The 26,859-nt window shown below is 35.5% G+C and overlaps 1 protein-coding gene across 1 annotated transcript in view; it reads right to left on the minus strand.

Moving 5' to 3' along the window:
• Window positions 1-26,859, minus strand: part of RYR2 (ryanodine receptor 2) — a 786,704-nt gene that overhangs the window by 98,666 nt on the left and 661,179 nt on the right. Inside the window, exons 66-76 of the mRNA XM_054561059.1 lie at window positions 26,220-26,540; window positions 24,398-24,638; window positions 23,929-24,016; window positions 21,631-21,723; window positions 16,074-16,244; window positions 14,917-14,976; window positions 10,796-10,930; window positions 6,865-6,977; window positions 3,545-3,641; window positions 1,715-1,818; window positions 114-165 (exon numbers count right to left, since the gene is read on the minus strand). Coding sequence (XP_054417034.1) covers window positions 114-165; window positions 1,715-1,818; window positions 3,545-3,641; window positions 6,865-6,977; window positions 10,796-10,930; window positions 14,917-14,976; window positions 16,074-16,244; window positions 21,631-21,723; window positions 23,929-24,016; window positions 24,398-24,638; window positions 26,220-26,540 — 1,475 coding nt within the window. The remainder of the gene's footprint in view (window positions 1-113; window positions 166-1,714; window positions 1,819-3,544; window positions 3,642-6,864; window positions 6,978-10,795; window positions 10,931-14,916; window positions 14,977-16,073; window positions 16,245-21,630; window positions 21,724-23,928; window positions 24,017-24,397; window positions 24,639-26,219; window positions 26,541-26,859) is intronic.

Here is a 26,859-nt window from a genome sequence, read left to right on the forward strand (position 1 = left end):
CTACAAACAAAAAGTTGAAATTAATGAAATACACAGATTCTTATCCTTGTCAGATGAAAGTTACTTCCCTTTATTAAAATTAAACATGAAAATCAGGAAGGATACTTATTTACCTTTGCCATAATATCTGCATACGCCATATATAAAAAATCTTCCTCCAATTTGCTGGGGAAAACAAGAAGAAAACATCAGTGTTTAAGCAGACGGCTAGGCACATGCAAACATACCATTGCTGCATAAAATAACCTTTGTTCTTTTTCTAACAAGTATACTTTTTTAAAATTAAATGAACACAAAACTTAGACAATATTAGGATATTCAGAAATATCCTGAAATCAGAAAGCAAAGATCCCAGGGATCCTAAACAGCTGTCCCATCTTACCTTACAGAAAGGCCTTCAATTTTCACAAAATAAACTGTCTTTTGGTTTACATACAAATGTAATAATTTTAATTTTCTTCAGACTACAAAACTTGAAACAAGCAAACTTAAATGAGGTGGGGGCTTTTGACAGAAGTGAAATTTGACATTTGATGGAAAGATTCCCCAAATTATGATGTGACAATTAAAAAACAAGATGGCCATAATAATGATTCCTAAAAATTAAGAAAGGTTAAAATATGTTTATTATCTTCTTTTTGAGAAGCATGGAAACCATGACTACGTGAAGAAAAGTTTCCACCAAAAATATACCTAAAATTTGCAAAGTTATTTCAGCAGTTTTAAACTTCAGCCATGAGAAAAATTCACTTATGAGAAATACCTCATTACCTGACAATGCCAGACAGAGAGTTGCTCTATGCTTAGGAATGAGATGATTTTGTTAGTTAGGAAATAATAAGAGAGAGAGAAATAGTGAGAGAAAGGATGGATCACATTAGCTAAGAGGGAGAAATGTACATTATTATGGCAGGCAAAGAGGTCAAATGAACTCTTCTGAGGAGATTCATGTGGATATGAGTTTATAATTAAATTACATCCCAAATTCTGCAGAGAATGGGAAAGGCCTGGGGCAAAACAGGCTTTCTTTCCCATTGCAGGGCAGCAGATAAAGGTCCTCTAGCCTCTGCTATGTCCCATCTGCACAGCCAATTTATGCATTGCCCTCCGTAATGACAGATGCTGAGCACATTTTGACGATCAGGCCTACCAGTGCATTTCTTATGTAACTTCAGAGAGGTTTGCCCTTTGTGGCTTTGGTGAATTCATATGACTAAGGCTGCAGAAGAAAAATGGGCAATGCCCTTGAAATAGATCTCAGAGATACCTGCAAGTTGAGGTGATGGCTCACTTAGCCTCTAGAGGTTTCCTAAGACCCACTGCACAATGGAGACACTATCTACCCAGAAAATTTGGGGTCACCATTGGTCTCCATACACTTGTGGCACTGGAATTTGCTTTGGTTCTTTTGTTTTATTTATAAAGGCTGTTTGCGATAAAGAGAAAAACCATTTCACAAGAAGAATCAGAATCAACTACATCATTAATTACAAAGCTGTTAAGAAAAACTAGAACTAGTAGGTAGTTGCTAAAGCCTAAAATTGAATGAGTGTCGGTCCCTAGGTACATGCCAGGATGGTTGTTATCTTTGAACAATTCTCTCTCCTAACAACAACAAAATGAATCTAAAACATGAACACATGGCACAGAATACTCAGACGCGGGTGTCTTTATTTGTTCCTCGTATGTCTCATAGGAACCCTCCCAACCATACCATTTCTCTGTTAAAGCTGTCCGACTAAACAGAAGGATCAGCTGATGTAGAGGATCAACTCTCTTAGTGCCTTCATCTTCTTCTGGAGGTTCAGCCCCAGGTTTCTGCAAAAAAGACAAATTTATAAAATGTCACATTAAAAAAAATGTTCACTCAAATCCAAAAGCAATGTGAAGGACAGGAATGAAGAATAAAAGGAATGCGAATGCTCCTCCTTCCCTGTTGTGGGGTGTGTATGTGTATGTGTGTGTGTGTGTGTGTGTGTGTGTGAGTGTATGTGTGTATTTTATATGCATTATACATGCTATATATGTATATATGTGTGTACGTGTATATAAAAGCATGTATGTATATGTGTTGCATATAAATGTAAATATGTAATATACATACTATAACATATATAAATGTAATATAATATGCTAGATATCTGTTACATTACCATTGTAAAATTATGCAGCTCAAAGCAGAGATATTTAATAATTTGACCAAAAAATAATATGAGCAGGGATAACTTATATCATTTAAAAATACTAAATGCCATTCTTATAAGCATTTTTATAACTCAAAGTGTATTTGCTACATGGATTTTAGCTTTAGGGAGGGCTCAATTTACAAATATTTGCAATAAAATCCTAAGAGTCACCCCAAGTGTGAAAATTTAGTTCCCATAGCAGTGCAAATTGCTTATAAAGTGAAACATTTTCTTCGCTTACACACAGCATGATAGGTAAATAATACTAAATGAGTTAATGCTCGAACCACTTATACTTTTTTTCTTATTTTCTGTTACTTTCAAAACTTAAAAAATATGTATTTTTTTTTTACTGTTGGATACAACTTTAATAGTGAGGAAAATTATTAAGCATTTTTATTGGCAGAATTCAATTACATCCAACTTTTTGTTGAGTTTTATATCTCCACTGACTTACCCATAGAAACTGATTTTCTCTCTACATGAATAGTGTTCTTTCCTGTAATTAAGCCTTAATGTGGATACTGGGCAGATTTCCACAAGATATCCAATAGTCTACTTATTTTTTATTCTAAAGACAGATAAAATTCATTTTAAAATATGGGGACAATCAAGATTAAGCTTTTAAGAATTAGTTTATCCACTATATTCCCTAATAATCTGTAAGTTAAAAAATAACTTTAGGCAAGATGTCTTTATCTTGAGAATCATGAAGCCTCTGACTAGTCTGCCAAGTTTTGAGACAGCTTGGAAATTTTCTTGAGGAGATGGCTTTTGTCAGATATTTAAATGGGTCCATGACTTAGAAAAGATGATACTGACTGCTGTTTTGTGCTGAACTCTCAGTAACACAAGCTCTTTATCAGCACGGTCTGGTGAAAATTCTACTTCTCATGCTCCACATTTACCATGCCTTCCTCCTCTCCTGTGTTCAGTCTATCATTCTCTGCCCTGTTGATTTTTAAAAACCAGCAACTTTTTGTTCACCTTCTACTTAATTTAGGTGGATAACTTCTTTACAGTTCAGTCTTCTATAGTCTATCCTGGTTCTCAGGTGTTTATAGGTGCTTCGAGAAGGAATTTAAAAGAATGACTAAATCATGTTTAATTAATAATACACTTATATTATTCATTTTAAGTTCTCAACCCCTTGATGTTGATGAGATCTCTTGGAAATGACAAGAGCACATTTTCCCATAAGCATTGAATGCAGTAACAATTAAGATTTAAAAGTTTTCTAATACTCATATACTGTAATGATATTTTTTTCCTTCAATGTTATATAATGACTGCTCACACCAACATTGCTGCACCAAGCCCAGACCCTCTTTCATCTTAGAACACCATTAAAAACATACTGCTAAATCTTCTATCAGTTTATCTTCAAAGTAATGTTCTTCTGTTTCAATCCAAGACTTTTCATATCCCTGAAGAAAGAGATTGACAGCCCGATGCCTAAAAGGTAAGCACAATTTCAGAAAAAGGGTGTTTAGAAAATAAGTTGAAATTGTATTGAGTAGTGCTTTATTACCAGATTGTCTGTGCACTGAAAGTGTAAAATAAAAAGAAATTCTCTACTCTTGACTCTCCTTCTGAAAGACAATGCTTCTTGCAGCAAACATAGCACACAGTGACCTGCATTTAAGGTTTCTCAGAGCACACGGTGACCTGCATTTAAGGTTTCTCAGGGCATACAGTGACCTGCATTTAAGGTTTCTCAGAGCACACAGTGACCTGCATTTAAGGTTTCTCAGAGCACACAGTGACCTGCATTTAAGGTTTCTCAGAGCAGAGCACACAGTGACTTGCATTTAAATCCCGGCTCAGTCATTTCCAAGCTTTGTAACATTGGTCAAGTGACTCAACTTTCCCAAATTTCAGTTTATTCCTTTATAAAACTAGGACAACTCCAACCACATTTCAGTTTTGTAAGCCTTAAAATGAGATAAAGGATGTAAATCACATTGGTTAGATGTTCATTAAATGACTATTATTATATAACATGTCTCTCAATAAGCAATGTAATCAGTGTCAATAGAGGACTTAGTCTCTGTTCAAGCAAACATTAAAAAACAAATGGATGGCCCTGAGGATTCCAAAACAAGAGGTATGAAGTGAACTTTATGGGAGTACATACTCAAAGATTAAACCCTGCACTACTGATCATAAATGGCCGCCTGTGAAAAAAGACCAGTGAAGATGAGAAGAATCAGTGAAATTCATGATGAAGTTAGTAAGAGATGTGGATAAGATGTCAATGTAAGAAAGAATAAAAGAATGTCATGAAGGGAACATCATAAAACAACAACAGATGTGATAGAATGAGAGACGGTGCCACTGCAGGATGGAAAGCCGAGCTTTATGATAACAAGTTAGGTTAAGGACTCATGAGACATAACAGTTAGACAGGTTTATGAAGGGCCTTGAAAACCAGGGAGGGCAACTGCCAATGCAGCCAGAACTGCTAGAAATCATCATACATTCTTGTATGTGAGAGAGGCATGCCAAAGCACGGACTCAGCCTTCTTGGTTCATCAGAGTTACCTGTGTAGCTTTTAAGTAGCACACATGCTGGGCTCTCATTGAAATTCTAATTTAATAAGTTGAGGCCTGAATACTTTTAAATGAGTTTAAGTATATTTCTTAAAAGAACCAGATTGGCGAACCATTGGAATAAAGGATACCATTTTGAAAACGACATTTTGGAGAGGATGGAAGAACTCCATGACATCACAGAAACTAACTCAGAAACCATTGCCATCAACTTGATATGAGGCAAGGAACAAGTGACTTGAAGAGGTGGTGATGGAGGGAAGGATGGGAATGTGAAGTAGTTCAAAGGGAAACTGATGAAATCTGGGCAATGACAGTATAGGAGTAACCAAAAAGAAATGATAATGTGAATTCAAAGTTAATATTCTTTTTTTTGCTTTCATTACTTTAAGTTCTGGGATACATATACAGAACGTGCAGGTTTGTTACATTAGGTATACATGTGCCATGGTGGTTTGCTGCACCTATCAACCCATCTTCTAGGTTTTAAGCCCCACATGCATTAGGTATTTGTCTTAATACTCTCCCTCCCATTGTCCCCCACCCCCCGACAGGCCCCAGTGTGTGATGTTCCCCTCCCTGTGTCCATGTGTTCTCATTGTTCGACTCCCAATTATGAGTAAGAACATGTGGTATTTTATTTTCTGTTCCTGTGTTAGTTTGCTGAGAATGATGGTTTCCAGCTTTATCCATGTCCCTGCAAGGGACATGAACTCATTCTTTTTTATGGCTGCATAGTATTCCATGGTGTGTATGTGCCACTTTTTCTTTATCCAGTCTATCATTGATGGGCATTTGGGTTGTTTCCAAGTCTTTACTATTGTGAACAGTGCTGCAATAAACATACATGTGCATGTGTCTTTATAGTAGAATGACTTATAATCCTTTGGGTATATATACCCAGTAATGGGATTGCTGGGTCAAATGGTATTTCTGGTTCTAGATATCAAGGTTCTATCTGACCAAAAGGTGACAGCATAATTGAGTCAGAGAATTGAGAAGTAGCACATTTGAGGAGGATGCTAATACATTTTAGACTCAGTGAGTGTGACATGGTGGCAAGAAATACAACTGTCTTAGCAAAAGGGAAAAGTATGATGTTTCATCTATTTGTTTTGCTTCTGTTTCTTTTTTTTCTTTGCCTTATACATTCACTCAAACTCTTACTGAATGTCGATGTACAAGTCACTGTTCTAGGTGCTAAAGAAAGAAAATGGACAAAACTAGTACAGGATCTCAAAGTCTGAATCAAAGAGGCAAACAGCCTTAATACTGTAGGAAAGTGGTATGATGTGCAAGGAGTAGAAGGGCATGGCTTGGTCAGAGATGTTCCACAAAAGAGATGTAGCTGAGCTGAGTCCTGTTTCTGAGACATAGAGATGATGCAATTTGTATAAACTTCAGAGTGGGAAAGAGCATAGTTTCTCAGAGAACTACAAGGTGACTGAAATGGTACCCTGGACCACCTAAGCCAGACTTGAATGTACCAGGCTACTTCTCTATTAAGTATGTCTGTTCTATGTCTAAGAGAAGGTTGACAGGCCTGTCAAATCTTTTTATATTATTCCCATAAGTCAGTTCTTTTCCCCTAATGCTAATAATTACAAAAATAATAATAATGACTAACATTTATCATGACATAAACTTACTAGCTCACTTCTAAGCACTCTGTATACATCAACCCATTAAATAATCTGAACAACTCTATGAGGCCGATCCCATTATGATACAGATGAGAAAATTCGCCAGTAAATAACTTGACCAATGTCATGGGGCAGAGAAGTTGGGAGGTCAGAATTCAAATGAAGACAAGTCTGACGCCAAAGAATGATTCAGATCATGGTCTGATTCAAATCCAGGACAAAGAATGAACTCCTAATGACTCTCTCGTGCCTCACATATGTGAGCAGATATTCCTCAGTAAGAGTCATTTAATAATTACATTAAAGACCACAGTTCTCTGAAAATATCCCACAAAATTAGTCAAGTTTTATGTAGAAGAATCAATAAAGCTTTTCCATCCTTCTCTTGGACTATTGTACCCCTATTAAGGTAGATTCTAAACACCTGTCACTTATTAGGAAAAAATAACATGATCTATTACAAAAAATAAAATAATTCCGACCTTGGCAGATTATATAAGGGGGCCATCCGGAAGCAGGCTACAACAGCCCTTTTCCTCTGCTTAGAGAGTAGTTTATGCCATACAGCCTTTTTAGATCTCTGAGGATGTTCCACCTGAGGTAGAATGACACAAATAAATATTTACACCCCAAACTACCTTCAAAAACAAATAAATACTTACACCCCAAACTATCTTCAAAAATATAGTATTAAACGGTTGCCCCTCTTAAGTAATCTATATTTGGAATTCCAATTCCAAAAGTACCTTAAGATTATCATGAAGAAGTCCATATCCTAAAAGTTAGCCAAAGATAAAATTTAGATAGTTGCAAATGCTATATAATTCCCTTAGTAAGAATATCACATTTTCCCAATACTGTGTACTTCAAAGCTATGTCATCTCTAAAATCAAAGAAATAGAAAATCATTCCATATAAAATCATTTTATCTGCTTCTCAAAATTTTCTTGGTTCTTTATGATTCTAATACATATTTCCTGCCTACATAAAGTAATACCTTATTCTTATTCATATATCCATTGTAACTAATTTTATTGTAAGAACTAAAGTAATAAACACAAAAAGAGACAGTTAATAAAAATTCTACTATTCTTTAATATAACAGGATAAAGAGAAGAAGACAACGCTTTGTGAACACAGTATTAGGAGTGAGTAAATTTGGTAAAAATGTTAAAATATGTAAATATTTTGTTAGATAGGGACAAATATAAATTCAAAAGTTGCAATAAACGATGCAAGCAAGTTATTTATATAACTAATAGTGTTTGGAACTCCAAGAGAAGAAAGAGATTAATCGTATTAGAAAGAAAAAATCCCAACATATAAACCTAAATTAATTAGTAATCTCTAGGCCATTGAGCACTGTACTTCCCAGACAGTAATGTCTCCGACCCACACGTTTAGACTTCTGAAAGAAATAAAAATGTTATGTTAGCTAAAAAAGTAAAACTACATTTATTATCCTTTGCAGTAAAGAGTCAAAAGTGATTGTAATAATGTCTGAAGTAAACATTTAAAATGTTTGGACTGCGGTAGTTTAGAAATTTTAACAAAGCAAATTGTTTAATGGAAAAGCACTTATTTCTGTGATGCTCTTCCCCCTCTATGATCGATAAACACGTTGTGACAATTATCCACTTCAATTCTCTTCTTGATGCTTGTGTCAAGTGAAATAAACCATTGTTATGCCTTTAATGTAGAAGTAAAAGCAATCAAGGGCAATAGTTTTCAATGAGACCCAACATACTTCAATTTAAATTTCCATTTTGAGATCCCAGTCTGTAGATGATAGCTTTTTATAGGAATTATAGCATTATGATCAGCATGGGTGACAGTCAACAAACATATTTTAAGTTCCTAAGGCATTTAAGATATAGTAAAAATCACAACAGAAAGGGTTCCTGCCACCAGGAAGCTTATCATTTGACAGGTATTTTATTACCTGCCTATTAAAGTATTTCAGGAAATACATGAAACAGTGTGCTTTCCTCTAAATCAATGATAAATAAATAGTTATCTGTAAGATATGTGATCCAAAGGTGAACACCAAGATGTACCTTGTAACTCTGTCTGAATATCTTGATGTGCTGATGTGTTAGCTTGGCTAGAATTTGATTATTAGAAAATTCAATGGAGATAACCGACTCTTATAACAAAAATTACCGGATATACAACACAAAATATACATCTAAAACAGGCTGCTGATACTTGAGATAAATTAAATCAACAAGTGTTTCCTGTCCACCTACTGTTTTTACACTGACTTTTGCAAGTTAAAATATTCTTTGCATGCTCCTCTGACTCAGTTACATGTTATCATTAGCAAAGGGATATTAAAGGCACAAATTAAACACAAGGATATCTCCCACTGCTTTTTATTTTTGATAATCGGCAATTTCTTTTAACTCAAAACCCCCCTCTCATGGTAAACCAATCTTGCCATATTCTTAACAGTTTGATAAACTCTGATCCTCCCACCTTTTTCTAGATAATTCCTACCTTAAGATTTATACGGGGATTACCTACTTCATATCTACATTAAGTTGGGTTGCTTCTATACTTTCTTCAGCACATTTTATATCCTAACCCCTCTGTATCATCCCATATTTATCTGTTTAAGTGTCTGCTTCCTCTCTTACAGCATTCAGTCCTCCAGGTCTACTGGGGATAAGGCTGCCCTAGGACAGTGCACTCCACAAACATCCAAGGCATAAATGGATACTTAGAAAAGTGAATCTCGTTTGAGAAATGCCATTATTCATCATGATTGAATATATTTATGAATATATGGGAATATAATAAAATAGAATCAGTTTCTATAAGCTTCATTTAATGTATCTAGAATTTATTCAAGCAAATCTATATATATGTATAAACACTAGGAAGAATTAAAAACTGATGGTAGAGCAATGCTGTCAGAAATGGTCCTCTTGTAGCCATTTAATTAACCTTTAATAATCTTAAACATATACATATAATTCTGGAGATACAACTCTATGACTTTTTATAAATCACTGAAAATTTCATTACAAGTCTTGTCATCTGCTGATTGATGATAATTTGTATTTATTTAATATTTCATGAAAATACTATGTAAGTTATTCAGGGGAAAGTATTAAGTTCCAAGGCATTAGATAATGTAAATATATGTTAATAGCCATATGGCCTAAGGGTATCCTAGTGACTTTAATCTCACCAAGTATAGTGATAAACTGCATGACAATGGAGAAATTATTAACGTTTGGGGGAGGGTATTTGAGTAAGCAAGAAGGAAATTAAAAGGATACCACATTAGATGATATATTTGCATTATTAAACTGTCCAGGGCAGAGGTGAGGGTTCAGATAATATAAAACATGAATACAAGCAAAATGTTTATTATTGCTATGATAATATGTTCAAATATGGCTAAAGGCAATATAAAATTATATATATACAAAATTTATCATCTATGAAATTTATCATATATACATATACACACACACACACACACACACACATATATTTAGGTGGCAAAGTTCCTGAGATGGCATAGGGCATCTGATTATAATTTTATATTTAGTATAAAATAACCAAGTCATCAACAGTAGGTTCTGTCATAAGAGCCCTGTGACAGATCAGATGGTCAAGTTACAATGAACTTCTTCACTATGTGATTATTTTGCTGAATGGACTTGATGAGAAATAGATAATATATCTCTGTGTTGCAGATTTTTTACCTAAGCCAGACGATCCCTTCTATAAAAATACGACCCTCTGATTGATAATGTTTCAAGTATTCTTGTTTTACACATTCTTGTGCAAAGGTAATGAATAAGAATATCAAACTGAGCTTTGTAAAGTAGGACACAACTGAAAAAATATATAAAAACACTTTTCTTACATGATTTTAATATCTATCAATGCATTATTCTTCTCTAAGTGTAATTTGTTCCTGATTTCAGAGAAAATTCGCTCAAAAATATACCTAATAAAAGGCAAGGTTAAATAAGTGACAAAAAAGAAAATATTTCAAATATTAAACCAGTAAAAGATAATATCTCAAACATGTTTTTATGAGCAATAATAAAAATGAAGTATGCATAAAGTATTTGAAATCAGATGTAACTCCTGAATTTTTTGGTTAGAATAATTTAAATATATAATCCTAATACTTTCAGAAATATTTGAAAAAAGACAACAAAACAAAGGCCAGGATCTCCCAAAATATATAATCTATATATTGCTACAAGATTTATAAGCTTAGAAATTGTCTTTATGAAATACTAAGCACACTGGACTCTTATTCTTTAGAATGAATATGCTGAACATGTATGTTTTTTGGGTCACAGTTAACAAATTAACACACATTCTCTTTTTAAAATATTTGTATGTGGCTAAGGCAAATGTGATTGAATTGACACAAAGCCTGACCTGTTCAAGATGAAAAAGCACATTTGCTATATCCAATACCCTTTCTACCGTCTTCTCTGGATCTGAGGTATCATCAGTCCTGTTTGGTAAGTCTTTGTAAAGAGCCATTTGCCATCTAATAGCAGGATCTTCCAACTGCAGAAAAAAAGGAAAAGGTTACAATGAGAAGATGGGAATCTAAAAGACAAGGTTACAATCTAAAGATGGGAAGAGTCCACCCACCATTATTTATTGGGCTTTACAGTGTTTACTAGTTAAGACAGGACGCGCAGCTGCAGTTATGTAGGATGAACAGATCTGGAGATCTAATGTACAGCATGGTGATTACAGTTAATAATGTTGCAATTCATACTGGAAATTTGCTGAGAGTAGATTCCAGGAGCTCTTAGCACATACATGCAAAAGGTAACTATGTGAGGAGACAGATATGCTAATTTGTTTGACTACACTAATCATGTCACTATGTTTATGTATATTGAAACATCCTGTTGGACACCTTAACTATATACAATTATTAAAAATTAAAAATACAAAGAGAGAAAGACAGATAAAGTCCTGGTCATCATGAAATTTATCATCTAGTAGAGAAGATAGACATTAAACAAATATTTATAATTGTGATAAGGGCTACTAAAACAAAATATAAAATACCATGAGATTTATCATACTCTTTGGTGGTTGGGTAGATTTCCCTTAACACAAGACGTTGTAACTAGGGCTTAAGGATGAGTGGGAAACTGGAAAACAAAAGGGGTAGGGCTACCCTTGCTCTTTCTCCTCCCCATTCACAGTCTAATTGTAGAAAGATTTCTATGTTTACTTTTATGGGCAAGGATATAGGATAGCATTTACCAATAAATACTTGGACTCTACAACAGAGCTTAATTTCACTGAGACAAAGATATTAAATTATATAAATCAATAGAGGTTTTTAAAATTATACTCATCATAAAGGAGTCTACACATTTTACTTTTCAATACCATCAAATTTCCTTGGTGAAAAATGTATATGAATCTTCATGTTTTTAGAAACATTATTATAAGTCATAGAAATTGACAAAAGCAAGCAACTTAATGGGGGTAGAACATATCAGTTCAAAGAAATAATATAGAATAAGTATGTTATTAAAAATGGACAAAGCAGCTGGGCACGGTGGCCCACACCTGTAATCCCAGCACTTTGGGAGGCCAAGGCGGGTGGATTATTTGAGGTCAGGAGTTTGAGACCAGCCTGGCTGATGTGGTAAAACCTCTTCTTGATTAAAAATACAAAAAATTAGCTGGGCATGGTGGTGCATGCCTATAATCACAGCTACTTGGGAGGCTGAGGCAGGAGAATCGCTTGAACCCAAGGAGACAGAGGTTGCAGTGAACCGAGATTGCACCACTGCCCTGCAGCCTGGGTGACCGAGTGAGACTCCATCTCAAAAAATAAAAAACAAACAAACAAACAAACAACGAACAAAGCAATCCCCTTGTATTTTCTTCCACTTTAGAATCTCCATTAGAAATGGGAGACTGAATGTTATGGAGCAGAAATAAATAGATGACATCTAAAACTTCACAACTCACAGACTGAGAGTGCATAGTTCAAAAGGTCAAAAATAACTTTCATCTACAGGCAAACATAGACAGAGCTTTGTATATAAATGACTTGTAAAGACTACTTATCCTTTGATAAAATAAAATGTTTTCATCCACACACTTTTTAAGTCTGAAGACTATGTTTGATACTTACAGGTTTTAATCTGTACTCTTAGTTCTATTTAATGCATAAACATAATTAATAAAGTAGAATCTTTATTCTAACATAAAATTACTCCTCTGGCCTCAGGATGAACAGCCCTACAATTTCAAGACAATGCATTCAAGAAGTTAGGAATAAAAAAAATCATTTTTTGAAAATCTGTATATCTCAATATGTCTGCCTAACCCCTAGTGTAAGAGAGTGTAGAATAAAATGACAAGATGAATGTTTATTCATTACCTATTTATTTTCAGGTCTTATTCATTTGGAGGTGAAATATTGACTATCAATGTTTCCTTTTTTGCTCTCTTCCTTCTTCCTTTCTCCCTAATACATCATGTAAACTGTCCAAAGTATTCTTACAAGTGACCTTTAGAATATAATGGACAAACCTCTTTCTGCTTATAATCATAACCACCTTTATTTACCATTTCTTGAGATTGGCCCAGACTCCTCTTAAGAGGTACTAAGCACTCTCTGTCTCTAACTCAGTAATTGTTGAACTAGATAATGGTGCTCCAGGTGTGGTCTATGGTCCCCTGGGGATCCCCAGCACCCTTTCATGGGGTACCTGATCTTCTCAAATACCCACGTACATAAAAACATTTAGTGTCTCTCCCTAAAGGGGAAAAATGTTTGTAGTGTCAACTCTTCTTCTGAAGTTCCAATAGAGGCTTTACAAACTTTTTTAAAAATGTTCAAATTCTTCTGGTCTTCTGAAAAGAGATCATACTCTAATAGTAATTAATCTTCTTACTCTAAAAGAATTGTTAGGAAACAACTGAGTACACATCAAATTTCACATGAAATTTGCTCTAAGTAAATACTTGTGCATTGTGAATGTGATAAAGGCATATCTCACCTTTATATTATTCTTTAAAGTGCTAATTTAAAAAGAATATGGTTTGGATCTTTGGAAAAAGACATTTTAATACCCAGAAAGGCATATATTATATTGTTGTTGCTACTTTTTGACATTCACATATTTTCATAATAAAAAAAATTCCTCAGAAGGGACACCAGAATAGAAGACAACAGGCTGAGTCAAAATACTAGCTTGACTTTTAAAACTGCATCACAGGTTTTATAAACAAATGAATAATTTATTCAATGGTATAAAAAAATTCCCAAATAATAGTAAATGGTCACTGGACTGCCAAAACTAACAATTCTTTCACCCACCATTAAAAAGTAGGTGTTGTATATCAATTTCCATCCATGTTTTTTTCTAACTATACCCTGTTCTCTTCTCCTTAAGTAAACTCATTTATTTCTATTGCTGCAAATCTCGATATGGCCTATTGATATAGTTTGGATCTGTGTCCCTGCCCAAATCTTATGTTGAAATGTAGTCCTCAGTGTTGGAGATGGGGCCTGGTGGGAACTGAGTTGATCATGGGGCAAAATTTTCATAAGTGGTTTAGCAGCATCCCCTTGGTGCTGTCCTCGAGATTCTAGTGAGATCTGGCTGTTTAAGTGTGTGGCACCTCCCTCCTCACTGCTCTTGCTCCTGCTCCTGCCAGGCGAGAGGCCTGCCTCTCCTTCACCATCTGCCATGACTGTAAGCTTCCTGGAGCCTCCCCAAAAGCAGATGCCTGTGTTACACTTTCTGTACAGCCTGCAGAACCATGAATCAATTAAACCTCTTTTCTTCCTAAATTACCCAGTCTCAGATATTTCTATATAGCAACGCAAGAATGGCCTAATTCACCTATATACTAATGACTCTTAAAAATATATATTTAATTACTGATCACTCCATGTAAATTTTTGTTTTTTGAGACAGGGTTTCCCTTTGTCGCCTAGGCTGGAGTGCAGTGGCATGGTCTTGGTTCACTGCAACCTCCGCCTCCCAGGCTCAAGCCATCCTCCCACCTCAGCCACCCAAGTAGCTGGGACTACAGGTGTGCACCACCACCCAGCTAATTTTTGTACTTTTTGTAGAGGCGGGGTTTTGCCATGTTGCCCGGGCTCAAACTCTTGGGCTCAAGTGATCTGCCTGCCTCAGCCTCCCAAAGTGTTGGGATTAAAGGTGTGAGCCACTGTGCCTAGCCAACATTTTCTTATAGACATCTGTCTCTATGTCCAAAAGACCCTAAAACTCTTCTATCAAAAGAATACATCCAATCTGTATTTCAACTGATGATATATATTTTTTCCAAAATTTGACAATCTCTGGTAATTTTCTCTAAAAATATATCATTTATTATCTTTAGAATTTTTAATACAAAAGGCTTTGCAAGTAGGATAATGACTAATTAAAATATGTCCATTACCTTAATGTTTAAAGTAACATTATTTATAGTACTATTTTAAAGAGAGATTAACTAATGTATAGGTAGTAAATGTGGCTTAAGAATCAAATTTGGCTTACCTTGCCTTGTAAATGAATATTGCTGCGGATTATATCTCGTACTTCATCCTCAGTATCTTTCTGTCAAGAAATATATGTTACCTAAAAGGAGTCTTATATTGCATCAACTGTCACAAGTCAATAGAAACAATCCAAACCTTTTTTGAAATAGTATACGTCTGAGAAACATCTTTATAAAATTACATGCCACAAATTTGGGGCATTCTCGTTCAAACAATTTATTGGTACTGCTGTAGCCTGAAGCAAGGTAATGACCTGCTTTACCTCCATAGTAAGGACATTAAAATTCAATGGAATCAAGTTTCCAATTCATAAGAAGAAGGAAGGGGGCATAGCATGTTTTCTTGGGCTGAAATAGAAGTATATCTCCAGTATTCTTCCAAATCTCCACAAAGTCATTTTAGCCCTTAATAACATCCTCCATGACCTAGTAATAGCAAGGAAAATGCAACTGAGAATCAAACTCTGGAGAACTGCCAGTAGAGCTGCGTGATGCAGCCCGCTCCCACAGCTTCCCCTCAATTCACTCATTTTAGAATGTCAAACGATGCATGTACAGTGACGAGCTTCAGTGATTCAACGTGGAATGGAGAATATGTCCTCCAATTTACATAAATATAAAATAGAAATTCCAATGTACAAAATATTGCATCCTCGTTTGCATAGCTATGAAGAACAGAAACTCAGAGGACATTGTAAAATCTTGAGAACTTAAATCTTGCAGAGGAACTTAAATCTTGCAGAGGAAAACAGCGCTGATTTAAAAGTCAACACCTTATCTACCCACAGTTGGCACAATATATTATGCTTCTAACATTGAAAAATCACCCTTCATAAATTTGAATATACTTCCCATCACAAACTTTATATAGAAGTTTATATGAAATTCATTTTTTTTCACTACCAGAGATTGGTTTGTGTCTTTTCTTTTTGGTTCTTGAATGTGTCCCAGAGGTGATTAACATAACTTAGAAATAAAAGCAGCCTCAAAAAAAAAGCAGTCTTTATGCTTGAGTCTTGGGCCTGTCTAGAAAACCTGCTTAATAAAACCTGTAATGCAAATGAAATATTGACATAGGGCAGTGAGACAAAGGAATCAAACACTGAGAGTCTGGAGGTCAGATGATCATTACCGCTGGGATGAAAAGGAGACTTACCAGGCTAAATCGATTTTTGGCCAGAGCAATGAGCTCCTGGTCCCCAGGGGCACAGATGTTCAACCCAATGGGCAGTAACCGCTTCAGAGCTGCTACAATCAGAGAGGTCTGCATGGAATACCGATCTCCTTTGCGCTTCATTTTCTTCCTTTCCTGATCAGAAACAGCTGCCTATGGAAGAAAGAGAAGTGCTGGGATCTGAACCTGCTTTTCTCACATGTAGAACCACTATGACTCTTCTTGTCACTTCATCTTGTCACTTCATCTTGTCACTTCATCTTCCTTGTCACTTCATCTAACTTGTCACTTCATCTTCCTCATTTTCTGCTGCTCCCTAGTTTTGAAAATCCTCCTGTTTTGAGAATAATTTTTCTCTTCCCTTCTTAGCATCTTTTGCTAATTTTAAGTCCTACCCTCAGATTCCTAGGTCATTATAATTCACTGTAATTATAATTCCCATGTAATTTTTAGAAGAAAAATGAAAATTGTAATTTTAGGGAAGCAGATAAATATATAAAAAATTCTATAGTAATTTCAGATATTGTGTGCTTTCTAATTTTCAATGCTTAAGAAATATAAGAATAAAGGGCTTATTTTTGTTTTGACAAATGCTTGCTTTGAAATATATATACATGTATATGGGGGGGTGTGTGTGTGTGTGTGTGTGTGTGTGTGGTCTAATATATCAGAACAATTATAAAATGCATTTTCCTTTAATACAGTCTGCAAACTTGTTTTCCTAGAGCCTCAGTCCCTGTCTAGTAGAAATAGAAGTAATATACTCATTGGAGTTTTATAAATATTCCGGACTATCTGGATAACCAGTTTACAATTGAATACTGCCATGTTACTCAAGGGCTCTCTTGTGATGTTTTTGAGGCTTATGCTAGTAACACAGGGTCACCTTAAACGACAGAGTCTAATTTTCACTGTGTAATGAGTATTCTATCAAGAGGGCATGTTCTAATGTCAAAATTAAAATAATTGTCCCACATCCACTTATTTGTGCATGTTGAATATTTTGTAGCAGTAATTCAAACTTACAACATAGTTTCATGATAATGAAATGATAATGAAAAATATTTTAATATTCATAAATATAAATACATTGTAATAGTCTTGGGCTATTGAGAAAAAACATAATAGAATTTAATATACAAATGATCTGTCTTACTTAACAGAAGGTAAACTATATCATAGCATGAGGTTGAAAGACATTTTTACGACAGTAAAAGTAGTGAAACAAGTGAGTCAACATATAGCAATCGTAGCTTATATATTACTTTATAAAATATAAAATTATGTAATAATTAAACTACATATTGAAGTGTTATATTAAACCTATAATCTTCTGAACCATAGCAGTAAGAATCATACTTCTGTTCCAAAAAGATGTGCTTATTGCATGAATCCCATTTTTATATGTACCAACTTGTAAGAGATTATTCTCAGTAAGTTTATTAGAAAAAACACGATGAATAATTTGTACTGTTAAATTGACTCATTCATTAAAAAATGGATCACTTAAAATGGGCTCTTTGTTCAAAGGACAACATAACTAAAATGATAAAAATAATTACCCAAATGAAGAACCACTATCCTAAAAATTAAGCAAATTGATATAAATTATACAAACATACTTCTATCCAATACCACTAATTTAGTTTCAGCAAAGCAACATCCCCAATATAGTCTAAATTGTATTGGTTTGGAGTTTTCTTAGTCTAAATTTATTGGTGTTTTCATTGATTTTAACCTGTAAAGTTCTTTTGGTTTTATGGTTGTATAGGCAGAAAGAGCTTATATCTGGTTTAATATTTATAAATATTTGTGAGCTTATAATAAAAATAATCAACACTAAATGCATCTACAAATTGCTCAGTTTTGAGTAACACTAGGCAAATGAATTCCTACTTATACACAAACAATAATTTTGCTTTCCACCCCAGAAGAAATCTATAACTGGAAAGAGTAGTAAATATTTGAACATTTATGGGTGATATCACTGTTCATATGAGGAAATTAAATCTATAAGCAATAAAATATCCTCCTGTACACATATATTGGGTATTTTTTGTTCATTTGTTTAGTGCCTACTTCCTCCCCAAACTATGCAGCTCCTTTGGGGCAGCTGCCAAACCTGTTTTGTCCTTTCTCTGTATTCAAAGCCACGCACTGTGCCTTGCTCATAGGAGCAGCTCAATAATTTAAACAGAGCCGCTAAAGCTAATGAATTTGCACACTTTTTCATTTTCAATCTGTGCATTTGGATCAGATATGAAGATGTAATAACATGGCCCATATGTGGGCATATTTAAGAAGGGAAGTGGACTAACCTGAGCCCTTTCTTAAATCAATCACCTGAGCCTTTTTTTTTTTTTTTTTTTTTTGAGATGGAGTCTCGCTCTGACACCAGGCTGGAGTGCAGTGGTGCGATCTTGGCTCACTGCAGTCTCTATCTCCTGGGTTCAAGCAATTCTTTGCCTCAGCCTCCCAAGTAGCTGGGATTACAGGCGCCCACCACCACGCCTGGCTAATTTTTTTTTTGTATTTTTAGTAGAGATGGGGTTTCACCATCTTGGCCAGGCTGGTCTTGAACTCCTGACCTCATGATCCACATGCCTCGGCCTCCCAAAGTGCTGGGATTACAGGCGTGAGCCACCGCACACGGCCACCTGAGCCCTTTCTTAAATCAATTAATCAATCAATCAATCAACCTCTGCTTCTGCCTCCTCTCTGTCTCACACCCACAAACATACAAACATGATTGTAACAATTTCACAGAAAATAGCCTTAAATTGAATAGTGGACCAGGAAAATGGCAAGAAAGACATCAAACAGACTCTTCTTCAAAGATACTGTTAGACTTGAGCAAAAACAGTGCTATGGCTGCATAAAATGGGATATCAGCAGGCTCCTCCACCCTCTCTCCTTATGACTTATCTAGAAAAGACTCATTTTTCAATACCCATTCAAGTCCTCACTTACCTCTGACATCTTTGACTATCCTATCAGTTTCTTTCTCTCATACGTTTTCTAAGTACTTATTAACTATATGATTGTTAGATATTCAGCTGTATTTTAACTTTATCATTTTGTTACTACAATTCCTATCTGTTAAAATTTGTTGCATGCCTGTAATCCGTGAGGCACAATACACACATTATTCTGATTTTACAAGCCTTCATCAAGGTAAGCAGCATGACAAACATTTTGCTGCTACGAACGGTGAGGTTTAAGATGAGCGAAGGGATTATGAAGTGGCAGAGTCAGCACTCCAGGCTGATCCGCCTCTGAAAGCCAAGCTCTTTTCTTTACCACATTATGAACAGAAAGCACAGTTTTAATTGGTTGTATTTATCACATGACCTTTCTGTGGGAACTTACAAAAAATTTTCTAATATTCCTACAATGAAATAGCCTACCAAAAAAAAAAACCCATAAAAAGATACTTTTTTTGTATTTCAGATATAGTAATTATAAAAATTAGCCTAGCTTTAAATGTCCAAGGACTGTGATTACATTTCAACAGGAAATGAAATCTTAAGAAAAAAATAGAGTAGAATTGTATAATGCAACAGGCAAAACCCACGTTTTTCACACCCACAAATAAACATAGAGAACTTGTAATAAATGCTATCTACCTATCTATCTATCTATCTATCTATATATTTTTTTGAGATGGATTTTCATTCTTGTTGCCTAGGCTGGAGTGCAATCCAAGTACTTTGGGAGGCCGAGGCCGGCAGATCACGAGGTCAGGAGTTCGAGACCAGCCTGGCCAATATGGTGAAACCCTCTCTCTACTAAAAATACAAAAATTAACTGGGCATGGTGGCGTGCGCCTGTAGTCCCAGCTACTTGGGAGGCTGAGGCAGGAGAATCGCTTGAACCCAGGAGGCAGAGGTTGCAATGAGCCGAGATTGCAGCACTGCACTCCAGCCTGGGCAACAAAGCAAGGCTCCATTTCAAAAAAACAAAACAAACAAAAACAAAAACAAAAAAATAATTTTTTAGTTTGAGAAAATTTGTGGGCCAGAAATGTTAAAATTGAGAGGTTCTTATCTATTACTTCCCTTTTTTCTTCTTGCAAATAAGAGTAAACTGTGTTACAATCAGTCGTGTTTATGCATGTCTCACTCTAGGTTCTATGATTTGTAGTGCTTTGAGAGTATCTTTGAGAATCACTGGACTCGACTGATGGAAAAGAGGGAAAAGGGTATCTGTATAGGAATACACAGACTTCTGGCACTAGCTTCTAGTTCATGTGCTGTCGGGTCAAACACATGGCATTCAAAACTCTTAAACAAGACTAGGCCTACCAAGCAATACCATTCTACTTCCCTCTACAGATCACAGAGCAGGCCTGAGGATCTAGTGACTTTTGGAGGTCAGTGGAGTGGGTATACCCAAGCTACTCTGTTGCCAGAATTTATTGAGTCAGTAGAGGCTAATTTCCTCTGCCTGAGTAGCACTCATTTTTGGATCTTTGGCCATTTGGCAGCCAAATGTTACCGCATGTAATATATTTATTTCTCATTTAGCAGGAATTAAATATATAAAGCCCCTTTAAAATGCTTTAAATGGAAGCTCCTCCCCTCCCCAATACAAGTGATAGAGAAAACAAAAAATCTGGAAAGATACTTCCCACTTCATGTGTGAGAACCTGGAATTCATCCATGTGGCTTTTAAATAATGCAGCGAATTTATTTTGAGGTCTGTTTATTTGGTACACATAAGCACACAAATATTCACACTTGATGGATGCACAGTGTTGACATGTTAAACATACATTATACTGACTGATAATTTTGTGAGTGGGGTGTGTGTGTGTGTGTGTGTGTGTGTGTGTGTGTGTGTGTGAAGCATGTCTTTATTCTGTTGCTCTGACATCTTGGAGATTTGCTGATCCTGGGGAGACAGCAGTCCCTCCCATGGTTAGGCAAGTCCTAGAGAAGGAAATGGCTTCCTTGGTCTGGGGAGCTTGCTTTTCATATACAAACCAACCAATCCAGAGCCCACACTGACCCCCACCTCCCCTATCAGGCTCTTATACTCTGGGCTACTAACCACCTGCCCTAATCACTCTGGGACTAGGTACCAGGCAACCAAGGACAGGTCCTATGATGTGGAGCCCCTGAAAATTATTCAAATTAGCCAATCCGAAACCTGTTTGCCCTGCCTTGTCCATTCCTTCCAGTGGAGACCACGAGGCAAGCTCTCGCCCATGTCTTCTCCTTGCTCTCTCTGACTCCTGACCGACCCTGACCTCTCCCCGGGGGGGCCTGCCTGGCATGGCATGCCTCCTGTTTCCAGGGATCTGTCAGTAGAAATGTCTTCCTTTATGACAGTCATTTCCTGTCTGCATGTCTTACCATGCCTGATTCAAACAAATTCCGGTAACCTTAAAACAGCTTGCGTGTTTGAACCAATTTATAACATTACCAAATCTATCAGATTCCAGTTACAAATCTTTGAAAATCTAAAAAAAAAAAGTCAATTCATGAAAGTCACATTCAGATATTTTCTAGAATAGTGAAACCGTTTATAGTAATACCTTTGACATCTTTGACTTGGTATCAGTAATAAGGAAAGACATATTGTTGATTTCATTCTGTACAACGAAGTTCTGCTCTTCTCTTTTGAAATTCTGAGAAGTTGCAAAGGAAATTTCAGTTAAAACCACTTAAAGAAGTCTTTGTAATTAGAGGTTACACAGAACCTACAAGTTTTTACAGAGATAAGTATTAAGTTGATATATAAGAATTATCAAAAAAGGATACAAGTATTTCTTGAGTATCTAATGAGGGTACTTGGCTAGGAGCAACAATTCTGGGAACTAGATATGAATATGCACATTGCAAAGATGGGAAAACTAAGATTCAGAAAACTTAATTGCGAGATCACACGTTTACCAAGGAGTAGAATGAATATTCAAACGCCTGGTTAGCTGGTGAAAGGCACATACTGATTCCTGAGATTAACATAGACTTTCCAAGGACACATAGAACTATGATGTCACTTTCTATTCTGTCAGATTTTTTACCTATTTTTAAAATACCATATCATTATTTATTCCCTTTTAATTTGGGAACATAAAAAGACTGGCAAAATCAATTTATCTTTAAATATTTGGGGGAAAACATAACACATTAGCCAATTTATGTTTATATTAATATATGCCCATGAGACTCAAAAGTACATATTCAGATATTTTTGCTTATTCTTGAAAGTATGATTAGACATTCATCTGAAAAGCTACTGATTATGATAAATACTCTTGTTCCAAACTTTAATCTTGTACCTAAATCTAAAGACACTTCTTCGGCATTTTAATGATTGAGGAAACTGAAGATTTTCAGTTCTTCAAACAAAAATATGCAGTTTTTAGTAATTTTTTTCCTGGGGTCCCCCTATTTTCCCATTAGGCATTCTAAGTAAAATAACCCAACAGGGAAAACAAGAGGCAAAAAGCAAAAATTCATCTATGTTCTTTGGCAGCTCAAAATGGACTGATTTCTTCTGGAATTTATTTATTTATTCATTCATTCGTGTATGTATTTAGGGACAGGGTCTGGCTCTGTCACCCAGGATGGGATGCAACTGTGCAATGATAGGGCACTGCAGCCTCAAACTCCTGAGCTCAAGCAATGCTCCCACCTGTCACCGGGCATGTCTGTCTGTCTATCTATCTATCTATCTATCTATCTATCTATCTACCTACGTAATCTATTTATCTTTCTAGAGTGGAGTTTGAATTTTCCTTGAGAATACCGTGGATCATCTATTGCATCCCCCAAACATGAGTTACACAGGATAAATAAATTTGTATCTTTGTGAAGATACAAATTTGCATGTTAAGCAGCCATTATTTCATATATCCTTTCTGAGTGATTATGTTTTTAATATATGTTTTTATATAAAGTTTGCTATTAAGTTTGACAGACTCCTCAGATGTAGGCAATAAATAATATTTGTTATCCCAAATATTAAATATGAATACTTTATTTAAAAAATATTATGTGTTCAAAATAATTTGATTTGCACAACAGTCTGATTAAACTGGTAAGATATCTCAGATGATAAAACTGAGGTTGAAATTTTTATTTTCTTTGTCTCTCATTTACAGAGTGGCATAGAATTATAATTGATATAAAAATTCTGAACTTTTAAAATAGTTCAGGATAATCATCAATGCTCATTTACCTATATTCTGCTAGTTACTGAAAATAAATGATAGAATACTATACGATTATTATGATTAAAATCTTTTCCAGATTTAAAAGTACATAGTTCCACTTGCAATATACAAAATAGTGAAAATTCACCAAATACGTACTTTAAAAATTCTATCAACAGGATTGTCAGTAGAAAGCAGCTTTATTTTAAATCCCAACAGATTCTAAAATGTGAGCCAAACTAAATTCCTATAGGTGTAAAGTGTGTGAAGATAAAACAAATTTATGGAAGCAGTACCTTTACAAGTACAATGAGTGTGTGTTATTGTTGGAAATCGCTAGTCTATTTAAGCACGTCTCAAACGGAGAACTGCAAATTAAGAGAACAAAACGCCAAGAGATAGGGAAAGCTAGATAGTAAACATAGTACATCTTTATGTAATGTCAATATTAGACTAAAATTTAGGGGCAAATTTAAAATACGTTTATGGAGTGCAATTAAAAATCCCTGCGATTTTTTTAAAGGATAAATTGCAAAACTCAAAAGACGGTTTATATTCCCTCAAACTCCTCAGGGTAACCTATTCTCTCTCCTCAACTGTGACATGAAACCTAGGAGGCAAGTAGGCAGGGGCCTACAAACAGTAGGTGCATTCTGTCAATATTTTCACACTCACATGGGACTTCGACCAGTAGATAAACACTTCGGCCACCATGCGGAAGAGCTCCTCTGCTTCTGGGTTAGGCTCCTTTAGCCACTTTGCCCTGGATCGCATAATAAATAAAGTGGTTTCTCAGCTACTCCTTAAAGTTACTTAAAAAAAAAAAAATCACCCTCCCAAAGTTAAAGGTACTGACCACAGAGTTCGTGATGGTTTCAGCAAAGAGTCGTAACATTTAAAAAAAATTTTAAACACCATAACTGTCAAACTGTTAACTTTTACATGCAAAATCAGAATGAAATGGCCAACTTTGATTTTAAGGTGTTTTAATTTTAAGCCAAAAATTAACGTACCTATAAACAGTTAATTATAATTACCAACAAGCTCATGGCCAAATAGTGAATGAAGCGATTCAACAAGGACATGTGAGCCAAGAAAGGTTATGACTGAATTGGGGAAATTACTAAATTACTTTTGATCGTACCTGTTATAGTCCACAAATCTAATCAAGAGGGGGTAGAAGGCATAGAGATCTCTGGCCAGCGTGGTGAACTCATCTAGGATGAGGAGTTCCGCCTCTGACATGTCCCCCCTGGCCTCAGCTTTCAGGTGGTCTTCCTCAGACACCACCATAGCTGCCTTTTTCTTGAGTTTCTCCATTAATGGCAAGAAATGAGTTTTCAAGAGCTGAGGTTTCACTTTATTTATTATAGGCTGGGAAAACACTGTTTAAAGACAGACATTAGTATTCTGCTCTGTAAAACCATTCATTAAAATGATGATAGATTGTAATTATAATTGTAACATAATCAAAGCCTCCTTCTCCAGCACACGACTTCCTTAAGGGTACAGCTCATGCCTCAGCCATTTTTCTAGTCCAAGTTCTAATTGCATAGCTGCTATTAAAAAAAATGTTTACTGAGTTGAATTCAATGATCTTCCTTGTTTTTAGAATAGATAGCTAATTTAGAATGGAAAAAAAGACTTTCACTCATTTTGGAAATCATTTTCACACAAGAAATAAAATTCCCAAATGGAAAAGGTTCCCCTAACCCTTAGAATAGGAACAAGCTCTACTACATAATTACTATATGAGACTATATACAGTTATCTCATTTTAACTATCCCCATCCTTGGCCCAATGGAAGAGTTAGATTACATGGAACACTGCTCTCTTATTTAATAATAACCATAGTTGTTAATAATAGTTTAAACTTGATTGGGCCATTTTTAAAATGATTTTTTTTCCTCTGAAAGTAACATATATGCATTGGGGAAAAGTATACAAGAGAAAAGTTAAAGTCAACCGTAATCATCTACCCAAATTAATAAGTCATTGCTGCATTTCTTTGGAGTTTTCATCAGTAGATAAATTGATATACATATATATTATACATATAACATTCTGAATTCATTCTTTTAAAAACTCTCCATTTTGCCCTTCATAATGTGAGTATTTCCAGGGCATAAAACATTGATGAAACTTTAACATTTAAAGATGACATAGACGTGGTGACTCACACCTGTAATCCCAGCACTTTGGGAGGCCGAGGTGGGTGGATCACCTGAGGTCAGGAGTTCGAGACCAGCCTGGCGAACATGGTAAAACCCCGTCTCTACTAAAAAATAAAAAAAAAATTAGCTAGGCATGGTGGCAGACGCCTGTAATCCTAGCTACCCAGGAGGCTGAGGCAGGAGAATCACTTGAACCCAGGAGGCGGAGGTTGCAGTGAGCCAAGATCTCACCATTGCACTCTGGCCTGGGCAACAGGAGTGAAACTCCATCTCATAAACAAACAAACGAAAAACAAAATATGACATAATATTCTGGCATGTAGATGTATACAACTTATTTAGCCATATTCTGGTTATTGGGTACTTAGATTGCTTCTAACTTTTCAATACAAATAATGCAATAATTGTAGACATTAGACTACATTTTTCTGGTTTACCCTCCCTTCTCTTCACATTCTCTATATAACAGATGGCTAAAAGTGGATTGCTAAAAGTTGAATGTTTTATTTTTGTCTCTGGCTATAGAATCATTAGTTTTTACTGCTGTGTTTATTGATTAATCTTACAGAGATTGACAAGTCAGAAAAATGTTTACTTAAAAGTAGTAACTATTTAACATATACCCAACGCCTGTTTTTATCTGCATTAAAAAATAGCATGACAAATAATAATATTTTTGAGTAGAGAAAATATTAATAAAATTGTGATGGGAAAATTCTAGTTTATGTATTTAAAATTCTTTTGGAAATAAAACAAATTTCAGGGGTACAATGTCTTCTTCCAATTCTTACCTGCTAGCCTCTTCATCCAGGCTCCCTCATCAATCCCCAAGTTATTATATATGATTTTCAATATGTTCCCTAGAAGTGTGTTCATGTGCTCTGAGTTCAGGGCTGTGCAGCACATCTCGGCCCGTTCTGGATTGTTCTCAGGTCCATGCTCCCACCAACGAGACATGTAGCTGCAAAGCATGGGCAGTATGACTTCCATGACATGTGGCATTTGAGTGTAGCGAATGCCGGACTCAGCTAATTCCACGATTTCTTCCATGAGTTTCTCCAAAGATGGTATGTTTGGACAAACATCTTCCACATTAGTTGGCAAACTGAGAGCTGGAGAAGTACATGCAAACATGGATTATATTCAAAGAAAGTACTGAGATGATATGGCAGATTTCCACAGGCAACTATTTCATTTTGGACTTCAAAACTTAGCAAGACATGGCATGCCTTCAGCTGGCTCCTTCTCCTGTTTTTCAAGGTAGCTATTTCAGAGCTTCTCTCTTTCCCCTAAGTTCCTGCTGTACCATCACTCCCAGAAAACAGCCATTCCTCCTACTTCACAGCAACAAGAGCATCAAATATTTCCTCCTCTAACTTTGCTGCTGTCATGACCATTTATGACTGGCTCCACCGTGGTCTCCATTCCCCA

Source organism: Pongo abelii, chromosome 1 (assembly GCF_028885655.2).
Source record: "Pongo abelii isolate AG06213 chromosome 1, NHGRI_mPonAbe1-v2.0_pri, whole genome shotgun sequence".
Lineage (NCBI taxonomy): Eukaryota > Metazoa > Chordata > Mammalia > Primates > Hominidae > Pongo > Pongo abelii.